At 41.5% G+C, this 11,323-nt stretch overlaps 1 protein-coding gene across 6 annotated transcripts in view; it reads right to left on the bottom strand.

The window, feature by feature from the left end:
* Positions 1-7,624: 7,624 nt before the first annotated feature.
* Positions 7,625-11,323, bottom strand: part of FBXO25 (F-box protein 25) — a 28,247-nt gene continuing 24,548 nt past the window's right edge. For 3 of the 6 annotated variants that reach the window (XM_042891365.1, XM_042891373.1, XM_042891406.1), the window contains one exon: positions 7,626-8,797. In XM_042891365.1, the coding sequence (XP_042747299.1) occupies positions 8,708-8,797 (90 nt within the window). In that variant the 3' untranslated portion in view covers positions 7,626-8,707. Of the gene's footprint in view, positions 8,798-11,323 lie in introns of all 6 variants that reach the window. The other 3 variants (XM_042891396.1, XM_042891415.1, XM_042891389.1) reach the window with 3 other exon arrangements.

The following is an 11,323-nucleotide window of genomic DNA, read 5'->3' as shown; positions in this document are numbered from 1 at the left end:
ATTTTAAAAGCTACAGCATCCTGCATTTAAAGCGTCACCCATTGGTTTCACACTGGGAAGAATTCAGTAGTTCTGACAAAAAGAAAACATTCTGCTTAACTTTATTTATTGGTTTAAAAGACTCTTTTCTTTTTTTTTTTTTTTTTTTAGTTTACTGGTTGTTATGAAAGCCAGGGCAGAGCAGGATTTTTCCTAAATATTTCACTATCCACTTTTAAACCACAGGACCCAGAGTGCTTGTGCGTATGCTGGCTCTGTAATGAGGTGAAACCCAGACATCCTACACTGTGACAAAAGTTAAGTACAGCTGCTGATACCAGTAGATAGGTACAGAAAGCCTGTTGTCAACTTCTTGTTCTACCAGTCCAGTTTGAAAACTTTGGGTCATCTAAACTTAGCAGAGATTGTTGAAGCAAAGTGCTTATAGAGTTATAGAATCATTAAGGCTGGAAGAGTCCACCTAGTCCAACCACCAGCCCAATCCCTGGGCTGGGGCTGACAGTGGTTCCACCATCTCCATGGGCAGCCTGTGCCAATGCATCACCACTCTTTCTGAGAAGAAATCTTTCCTAAGCTCCAACCTGAACCTGCTCTGGTGCAACTTAAGGCTATCACCTCTTGTCCTGTCGCTTCTTACCAACGTGGATGAATTCCCTGAAAGAGATGATATTATTCATGCAGATTGCATTCTTGGGGAATAAAATTCTTCCATAGGGATACCTCAGTATTCAGGCAGGTCAACTGCCTGGGCAGGGAGAGGGAGGAGAAGGATCATAGAATCATAGAATGGCCTGGGTTGAAAAGAACCACAATGCTCATCCAATTCCAACCCCCTGCTATGTGCAGGTCGCCAAGCAGCAGACCAGGCTGCCCAGAGCCACATCCAGCCTGGCCTTGAATGCCTCCAGGGATGGGGCATCCACAGCCTCCTTGGACAACCTGTTCCAGTGTGTCACCACCATTACCCACTAGTACCTGCAGCTGCCTTCTTGTTGGAGCTCAGGAAAGGATGTATGTTTCCTGGCTGTGGTGGGATAAGGAAGCTGCCAAATTCTGTTAGCACAGCCGTGGTGAATTCTGCCTGGCAGCTTTCTCAGCTTCCAAAACATTCTGTAGTGCCTGTTCCTGTACATGAACATCAGCTGACAGTACTCTGTCCTATCTCTGTAAAGAAAGTCTGATGAGAACATGAATGGACTTGAGATTTACTTTTTTTACATCTAAATGATTCTCAATTTTATTTTTGCCCAAATGCCTGCTGGTTGGATTCTGATGTGCGTGCAAGTGCCTGGGAAACAAAACCAGCTCTGTCAAGATGAAAAATAAGTTCTTAAAAGGCTTAGTCATTGGTGGTAGTTTGCAAAGGCTTTTATTGTTTGTCTGTCTCTCTTAAAAAATATATTCTTGCAACGTGAGTGCTATGTGCCATACAAGACATGGAATGGAGCAGAGAGGCTGACCACGCGAAGATGTACAACTCAAAAAACAGAGTTGCATTTATTGTGGCCTCCATCAGCACAGTAACACTGAAAAAGAGGTGCTGCTTCATTGCAAAGCAATAAGAGTTTAAAGAAAAAAATGAAGTAGGGATGAAAACAGTATTAATAGAGAATGATATGAAATATACAACAAGAAATGAAGCATAAGGAAAGTTTTCCATAAGACATTTACAACTTTGTACTGCTGATACTGAGTAAAGGAATACTTGTGCTGTATTTAAGAAGAAAATTCTGTTTCCAGTGTTTACTATGAGCTGCTAGAAAGCTACTGTATGAGCTGCTAGAAAGCTGCTGTATTCTTTTCAAGTGCATTACATCTGGTGAAAGCTTGGTGAGCACTGAAATTCTTGAGCTGTACAGAACTAAATAACACTAATGAAAGCTTAATAATGCATTTTGAAATATGAGCTTTCAATTGGAGGGGAAGAAAAAAAAACAAAAGCATTACTCTTTGCAGAGAGAAATGAGTGTCTGTGTTCTGCAAGACTCGTTTGTCCACTGCTGAAAATAATGGTGGTGTTTTGCTTTCTGGTACCTCTAACACACCGTGTTGAGAAGGCTGACTGAGCAGCTGAGGTTGAATACTTTTCTCCAAGAATTGGCTGTTACAATTATTTGGGGTTGTATAGTAGAAAAGTTCAGATTTGAAACAGAATCGATCCTTTCAGCTTTCAGCTTCTCTTACCTTCCTGTGAAAACCTCCAGTGTATTATTTTGAACATCTTGTTTGCCTCAGGGGCTTCAAGTTCTCACCAGGATTACAATGCTAACTGCTCCTCGTATTGGAAGGACAGAGGAAAATGTCTTTTCTGGAGAAAGGAAGGGAGTCATGTTTATGCGGAGTCCAAATATATGTGCAGGATAATATTAACTATTCCTTGCTTTGTTTTTGTACTTGTTCCTTACTGGCAACTAAGGCAGCTAAGGCTTTCTTTGTCACACATGCCAAGACCCTGTGATTGTGCAAATCGCTGCTGCTTCTCTCCTGACAGACACCCATTTGTAGCAGACTTGCCCTCAAGTTGCATGCCTGTAAACAGTTTATCTTTTGAACATTTGGGCAGAAACTTGGCAGCCAACATTTGACAGGACAAACAAAGGAAAACAAATCAAGCATCACTTCCCATTAGGAAGTAAACTATTGTTTGATAGGATGAAGCACAAGATATCCAAAACTGCCAGAAGTCATACTGCAGTTACGCTTTACGTAGGATTCATTTGAAAATTAGTGATTTTAATTTTTATTCAATTTTTAAATGTACCATTGCTTGACTAAGGTACAACTAATCCTATTGTCTGCCATATTATATATATATATATATATTTATATATATATAAAGTCCTTTGTTAGTCACAGGCATTTACGGAGGTTTAGCAGGAGTTGGGCCCTGTGGTGCCTGTAATCCTTTAGTGTGTCTGTTGGTACAGCTGAAGAAATTCTCATAAATCACTGCTGGGTGGAGGGAAAAGAAAATATCACTGGTGGGTCTTTATAACAAGAAGATAAGCCACAGCTGTCTCATGTTTCCTGAGGTGTTCTGCCATGTCTGTGCAGCATGGCTGTCGTGCTGCTGCCTGCTGGGCCAAGTGCTGTGGCAAAGCAGCTGGCCATGAGGTTATGCCGCAGGAGCTGAGCTCCCAGTTCACACAGCTTTTCCCATTAAAACAGGTTTTCCCATTAAACAATACAATCCTTGGCTGTAGTGACCAGCTGGGAAGGAAGTCCCCTGTGCACAGGTACAAGATGTAGGTCTTGGTGTCTAGGCTATCTTTTCAGGGATGGAGATGCCTTGAAGATTAGTGCTGCATAACCCATGGCAAGACCTTCTCCAGATTCAATCTGCATTACCATTTCTATAGATGAGACTTAATTTGTCCAACAGGGTGCTACCAAGATGATCAGGGAACTGGAGTGCTATAGGGAGAGGCTGGGAGAGCTGGGACTGTTGAGCCTGGAGGAGAGGAGGCTCCAGGCATCCCATCGATGCCCATAGGGGAGAATGCAAAGAGGATGGAACCGAGCTCTTTATTGTTGTGTCCAGTGTCAAGGACAAAAGCAGTGGGCACAAACACAGGAGGAGAGCTTCAGAAACTGCCTGGATGTGGTGCTGGGCACCCTGCTCTGGGTGTCTGCTAGAGCAGGATTTGGGCCAGATGGATCCAGACAGCCCTGCCAACCTCAGCCAGTCTGTGACTCTGCTTTAGCTCTCAGTTATTAAATTCCCTTTGAATATCTCAGTAAGTGTGGGACGTTTTCTGATTCTTGTCTCTTTGTTGTTGTCCAAGTGAACTTTCCCCATAACTAATTTCTCATTAATTTAACTTTTAGTCAGTGTGTGCTTGTAATCTATTGATTAGGCTGGCTTTCAGCATTTGTCTTTTGTTTATGTTTTTTGGTATCTCACATGATTCTGATGATTCCTCGCTAATGTCTGGATATTTTTGTGTTTCTCTTAGTGGAAGAATTACAGGCTGGTGGCCACTTCACTGCTTTGTTTGTGTTTTACTGCCTTTCAACCTGTATACCTGACAATCTGGGAAGTGTTACTTGGGACTTGGCTTGTTTGGAATTGATGGCTCTGTGCCTGGCTTCCCATCCTGCTCCCAGCATGATGCTCTGCACAGTCAGAATCACAGAAATGGTTGAAAGGGTCCTCTGGAGATCATTGAGTCCAATCCCTGCTAAAGTAGGTTTCCTCCAGCAGGTTGTACAGGTGGGCATCCAAGCCAGTCTCGAATACCTCACGAGGAGGAGACTCCACCACCTCTGCGGGCAGTCTGTTCCAGTGCCCCGTCACCCTCACAGTAAAGGAGCTCTTTCTCATGTTCAGATGAAACTTCCTGTGTTCCAATTCATGGCCAGTGCCTTGTCTTCTTGCTTGGCACCATAAAAAAAGAGTCTGGCTTCATGCATTTGGCTCTGACCTTTCAGATATTTCTAAGTATTGATAAGCAGCTACACACAACTTTAGAACTTTGGCATTATATTGAAGCGTACCTTTGCCAAAATATTATTTTGATAAATTAAGAAAGTTTTAAAGGAATACTGTCAAGTTAGAAAACGGAATACAGATTTACAGCTTGAAAAGTATCTGGTTGTAAATGGTCTAAAGAGAACCTTGTCTGAGAGCAAATGGGGTCTGATACTGGAGGGAGGGAAGTACCTCAAGCTTTAGCAAGTGAAATTATTCTTCCTTTATTACTTGGTTATAAACTATAGAAAAACAGCCTTCAGGTGGAAAGCATATCTGAAAATTGAAGTATTTCAGTAAACTTAGAATTAAGTAGAAGCTCTTTGTGTTCACCCTGGAAATTGTAAGAAAGGCTTTGAGCTGAAGGCACAGTGACTACCCATCAAGTAGAGCAAGTAAAAAGCTGAGCGTGTTTTATTCATACTTGCAGAGGAATGGGCACATAAACCTGCAGGAAGTAAGCACTGTCAGCTTAGTGCCTGAAAGGGAGCGGGCCATGAGAATCGAAGGCAGCGCCGGCTTAGTGGTACTGACCTCTGCCACGTTCTGAACCCTTCCTGTCCTCAGGTACAGTGCTAAAAGCTGTGAAGGTCACCTTTCTCCTGCTGAAATTTGAAGAAGGGTAGGATTTACATCTTCTGAGGAGCAGGACCTGGACCTTGCAGCTGAAAGCACAGTGGGCAAAAGCAAATAGCAGAGCTAGCTCATACCTGAATATTCTGAGCTGTAATTTAGCAACTAGTTCCAAGCATTAGGTATTGTTTTCTTTATTTAATGCTGATATCTTTATATTAAATTGCCTACCTTAAGTAGATATAAAGGCCAGCACCCAGAAGGGAAAAGAGTGGTCCCTCAGCCCCCTCCCTTAGTGACACACACTCCCTTAGTGCACGCTTGGTCGCACTGGATCCTTCTGCATGTGTTGGTCATGGTGCTGTGACCCTTCCAATAATTGAGTGTGGGCTGGAAAAAATGAATGATTCTCTGTAAGTGGAGCAGGTTCAGCAGAAAAGGCTGAGGAAGGAGGGTTCCATGAACATTATCCTGAAAAGCAGTGATTTCTCACTGGCTCAGTGTCCCAAACTGGCTGGCTCTGCAGCTGTGTGGGTGCTGCCATGGGACAAGGCCAGGGAGGGTGAGTGACGCAGTTCAGGCCCAGGCGAGGTGGGGAGTGATCCCTGAAGAGCCCACCCTGCCTGGTGTTGAACAGGGCGATGTGGAACATGGCATTAATTTGTTCTGCTGGCACACCTCAAATGCAGCTTCCACGCCAAGGCATCTGGAAAAATAATGTTTCAGCCATGAAGAGTTGGGGTAAAATAGGAACTCTCATGTACTTAGAGAGAAATGAGCTTACCTCTTCAACTTTTTCATGTAAGCACGCAGGAGGCAAGCTCCCAGGTTTATATGCTTGGCCTTGCAGGAGAGAAGTCTCTCTCTGAACAAAATTGGAGTACCTGAGACAGTTTTCAGTTCATCTTGGTGCTGGACTTTGCATCCTGTTTGCTCCCTACCCTTCTGGAGTGCCTTCTTAGGCACTGAGTTTCCCTACCTGTTTAAGAAGCTGTGCAGAACTTGGTTTGTTACATGTGGGTTACAGAACTTCCAGGTACAGGATTGTGAATGATCTATTACCAATTGTGTGAAACTTGAAGGGTTGTGATAAACAAAGCTTTTGTGCCTAAGAAATAGCTCACTAAATATTTAAATAGATTGTAGGTCTACTTCCAAAGCTCAGTTTTGCTGTGTTAAAAGCTTTTAATGCTGCTGACAGCGTGACTCTGCCCTCAATACCTTCTTTGTATAATATTAGAAAATAAGAGTAATAGCCTTGCCCTTAAATGCTTCTTCTGAGATGTCTGCGCATCTCCAGTTTCTGAGGTTAGCAAATACATTAAAAAAAAAAAAGTTCAAAAAGCCATTTTATGGGCTTTTGGAGCTGAGGCACCTCATGGACAGCAGCATGCTTTTGCTTCCAAGGAGGCTAACGTGACCCAGGCTATATCAGGCTAAGTGGCAGGAGCATGGTGACCCTAACTGCTGGGGCTCCTCAGTACAAGAAGAACATGGACATACTGGAAAGAGCCCAACAAGGAGAGACAAAGATTATAGAGAGACTGAAGCATCTTCCTGTACATTGTTGTGTTATTTGTATGCAGAGATGAAGTCAAGCTCTTTCTGCAGTGATGCCCAGAGCAAGAGGTAAGAAGCACAAACTGGAGCACAGGAGTTTCTGTCTAAACACCAGGAGCACTTCTGTGCAGCAACAGAGCTCTGGCACAGGCTGCCCAGCAGCTGTGGAGTTTCATCCTTGGAGATCTCCCAAAGATCCTGGATGTGGTCTGGACAGCCTGCTCTGGGTGTCCCTGCTGGAGCAGGGCTGGGCCAGACGGACCCCTGTCAGCCTCAGCCAGTCAGCAATTCTCACACACTCCCGGCATCTTCAGCATCCCTGGAGGTAACATGCTGTTGGTGGTGGTCTTCAATTACAGATCATGAACAAGCATGCTAGAGGGAAAGCTCAGCACTAATTAGAACCTTTCTTGTGAGCAGGGAGTGGTTATATAGATTCTTACAGGAAAGTCCACAAACAGTAGTAAAACCTTAACCATCTTTAAGAAGTGATTGATGAATAGCAGTCACCAGCCACTGCAAGGGTACACATACTCCCTTAAGCAGGAAAGCAATTTGTAAGAACAAAGAGGAGCTGCAGCTTCCTTGGCAGGTTGAACAGCTGCAAGGCTAAGCATTCTTATGAATGAATGGCACAGCTCCACAATTGAAAGTTACAATAACCACAGCAAACAGCTTAATAGGAAGAAAATTAACTACAAATCCCTCTGTTGAAAATCTTATGATCAGCAAACTCAGTAGATAAGAGTAGTATATGACTGAAATTTTAGTGAATAAAACTATCTTCCAAGGAAATAAATACTCTCTTCTTCTTGCACAGCCTAATAACAATCTATCTGTCCCATTAGACAAACAAATGCTGATACGGTCTTTACTGGAAAGCAACAGTACTTGAACTACTTGCATTTTTCTCATTCCATTACCAATTACTACCAAGAGCAGGCTATAGAAAAGTCTTATTATAAAATTCAAATGGGTTCATTTCTATGCAAGACAGATTTGAAGGAGTAATAAAAAACATGATTTATTACACTGTGCAAAATTAGATTCAGAACAAGGAACTGCAGAATAGAGTAAGTTTTATTTTTCTGTACATTACCTTTTATTGATTAAATTTCATCAAGAAAACCAAAATTCCTGCAATTTTTTTCCTGTACCTCTTTAAGCTTGGCAATTCCTTTTGCACTACAGATTAGAATAAGATGCTTCCTGGGGAATTTATTTCCTGATTAACCTAGCAGAAGGTGCTCCTGCTCAGACCAGCTTCCAAGATTTCCACAGCTTGCAAAGTCAGGTTAGAGCCTCACTTTGTCCCACCGTGTCCTGCCGTAGTCTAGAAGCAGGCAACTCCACTGTCATTAAATTCCAGTAATGCTGTCTTCTTCTTAGAAGATGAATTGATGCAGTTGCATTTGTAGACATACTGAGCAGTATAAAGGAAAGCTGTAGCAACAAGTACAGAAGTCACTTCCAGTAGCCCCATCTCTGTTTTCAGTTATGGAATATGCTGAGATAGGTTACAGATTTAATAAAGTCCTCTTAGGAAAATAAATATTTTTTGCATAACATATATATAAAAATTGGTCAATTTCCTCTATTTGTATGTCCACCCACAGCTACACTTTATTCACTAGCTCACAATGATTAATGCCTTGTTGGTAACTGGTTTGACTCCAAGGGAATTATTAGCCTGCTTTTTATAACAGTGCAAGTTACGTGGAAATGTTTTGGAAACAGTGGCCTGAAGGAAGAACAATCAGCAACAACAAAAGTCATTTGGTCCTGAAAGCATAGTAGAAGTATAGTTTAACTTCATGAAATCTTCATAATTCCCTCACATAATTTTAACCAGTTATTAAGGCATCAAAATGGATTTAAAATTGAGATTAAAATTATCAACAGATTTTTCAAAGAGTTCTTAATGTCCTCTCCTCAGCTTTTCTCTGCTGAAAAACACCACTTCAAGTACACCTGCCTGATAAGCTCCCCATCTCATTTTGAGCCACAACAAAACAAATACACTGCATAAATAGCATGACACGTCCTGCCCAACTCCTCACAAAAAAAAGTGACCACAACACAGGAAAACAGCTACTGAGCATCTCAAAATTGGAAGAGATCAATGAAATGCTGAGGAGATACTGGAGTGAGGCAGGTGTTTGGGTCACTGGCTGTGCAGGGGTGTCCAGAATCCTGCAAAATGAAGGAGAATATGTAAGCTTCTCTTCATATCCACGATCCCTCTATTCTTTTAAATTAAAGAAGGAAAGCAAAAATTCACATACAGCAACATGCAACTGCTTACACTGTAAACAAAGCGATAGAGGCTTGCGTTTTCAGTAACAGGTTCTACACACATGCACAAACCTTTTACACTGAACTCTTATGAAAACAGGCCTTTCCCATTCGCCTGTTTTGTTAGACAGCTTCAGATCTCAGGAAAACCCACTCTCCTCCCTTCAAAAACAGTCTGAGTTGGAGCTCTTGGAGTTAAAAAATACAGTTTATTAAATGCAATTTGAAGAGCTAGTTACTTTTCTGAACTTAATTTGACTCTAACGAAAAACTGAAATCAACCACTACTTCAAGGCAAGTACAAGCTCCTTGATTTCCAAGTGAAGGGCAACAGGCTCCTTCTCCCAGTGAGCAGTATGTTTGATGGTCAGGCCAACAGAAGTTCTGTCATTTTCTTTCCAACATTTTTCTCCTCTTTCATTCCCATCTTTCCCCCAGCTGAAATCACTTTTCTACCTAGGCAGCTATAAGAAGATGGACAGGGTGTGCAAATTAGTGCAAAGTAAGGAACTGTCTCATGAAATTACACCAATGGGTCATGATGTGATAGAGAGCACAGAAATCAAACCCATTCAAAATGGATAAAGGAAAGATGTGGAATCTCATACAACAAAAAGGAACTGAGCTGCCCTATGGAAGGCAGAGTTCACAAGCAGCTGGGTCAGCTTCAACCCATGGTATGACAGTTTAAACCACAGCTTTCTAAAACAGCCTGGGAAAAGTGCAGCCATTACTTTAAGGCTAGAGATTGTGTTCTGTAGCACACTGAAAGGTCAATTTAATCTACTACCTTTTGAACTGGAAATGTCAAATCATAGAATGGCCTGGGTTGAAAAGGACCACAATGATCATCGAGTTCCAACCCCCTGCTATGTGCAGGGTCGCCAACCAGCAGACCAGGCTGCCCAGAGCCACATCCAGCCTGGCCCTCAATGCCTTCAGGGATGGGGCATCCACAACCTCCTGTGCAACCTGTTTCAGTGCGTCACCACCTCTGTGTGAGAGAACTTCCTCCTGACATGTAACCTAAACCTCCCTGTCTCAGTTTAAAACCATTCCCCCTTTTCCTATCACTATCCATCCTTGTGAACACTCTCAGTGAGGTTTTCTCATGACAGATTCACCAAACCTCGTGCTTCCTTTAACACTTTGGAAAGCTGAATCCAACACAATGAATTTTAAATAATCAGACAGTTATGAATTATGGTGAATTTCAATGTTTAATTTTGCACCTTACATGGACCCCTTTACAGGAATGAAATTGAGTTGTAATGAGATGGCTCCAGACAGTTCAAAGTTAGATAGAGATTAAACAAATTTCTTGATTAATCAACACTGTAAGGCTCAGAATTTGTCATTCCAGGTTTTAAGAGGCTTCTCTCCTTTTTCCAGTGTCAACAAATTTACCACATAGGGCAAGAAAGCTAGAGTGAGGAGATCAAAAACCACTTCATTCTTCTTCATTCCTTCTATTTCCATTGGGAAATGAAATTATACACAATTTATCTAATAGAAAAACCTGGAAATTGAACATTTCCTGTTTGGTATTTTCCTCACATAAGTTTGTTAATGATGTCATACTGCCTACCACAGACTTGCAATACTGAAGTGGAATAGGCCAAGTATATGTTTGAAATAACACTGCTTTTCCCAAAGTAAGTTACTCCATACATGCATTTATTATCTGTGTTTTTTCATTAAAAGTATAGATGACTACACAAAAATAACATGCAGTATCTCCTCGACCTTCCACACCTTTTAATACTTGCTTTAGTATCATTTAAGAGCCAGCTGCTCTCTCAATTAATGGGGAAAACAGAATGAAAGAAACAGGCAGTCCTACCTGAAGTCTAATCCATGTAGGGAAGGAACTGATGAGAAAGGAAGTACTACTTCTGCTCACCTTCCATGCAAATGTTATGCCAGAAAAACATTCTCTAAGGTAGTTGCTAATGTCTCCTCTAATAATGATACCTAATATCTTGTCATGGTTATGACTAGAAATTCCTGGTTTCCAGGAACAGAACATCATAAAAATGAGACTTCTGAGAAAGATGTTAGGATTTACCCTTCTTTAGAGCTTATTTATACTTCTATGGTTGGTTTTTTTTAGATCCAATAACAATCTCCATTAAAAAAAAGCAAGGAGCTGATTTAAGTTATTAAAAACGGAAACTAATTCTACAGTAACAAAGTGATGTGGATGGAAAAGAAGAATCACAAGCATCCTGTCTTCACATCCATTTCTTTCCAAAAAACTCTTTCCCTTGAAATTACGCTTACTAACACTAATGAAGAATAATTAAAGTCAGATTGATTTTCAATATATCTGCTTCATTTAGAATTCTGTTTTAGCTTTAACAGAAGAATTCACCAGGAAGAATGTTTACTGACAAGTGTAATTGTTTTCTTCCTCTGATTTTA

The sequence above is a fragment of the Lagopus leucura genome, unplaced genomic scaffold (genome assembly GCF_019238085.1).
Source record: "Lagopus leucura isolate 7727_CA_CO unplaced genomic scaffold, USGS_WTPT01 Super-Scaffold_73, whole genome shotgun sequence".
NCBI lineage: Eukaryota > Metazoa > Chordata > Aves > Galliformes > Phasianidae > Lagopus > Lagopus leucura.
The sequence above is the reverse complement of the archived record's forward strand: the minus strand, read 5'-3'. Positions and strand labels throughout refer to the sequence as shown.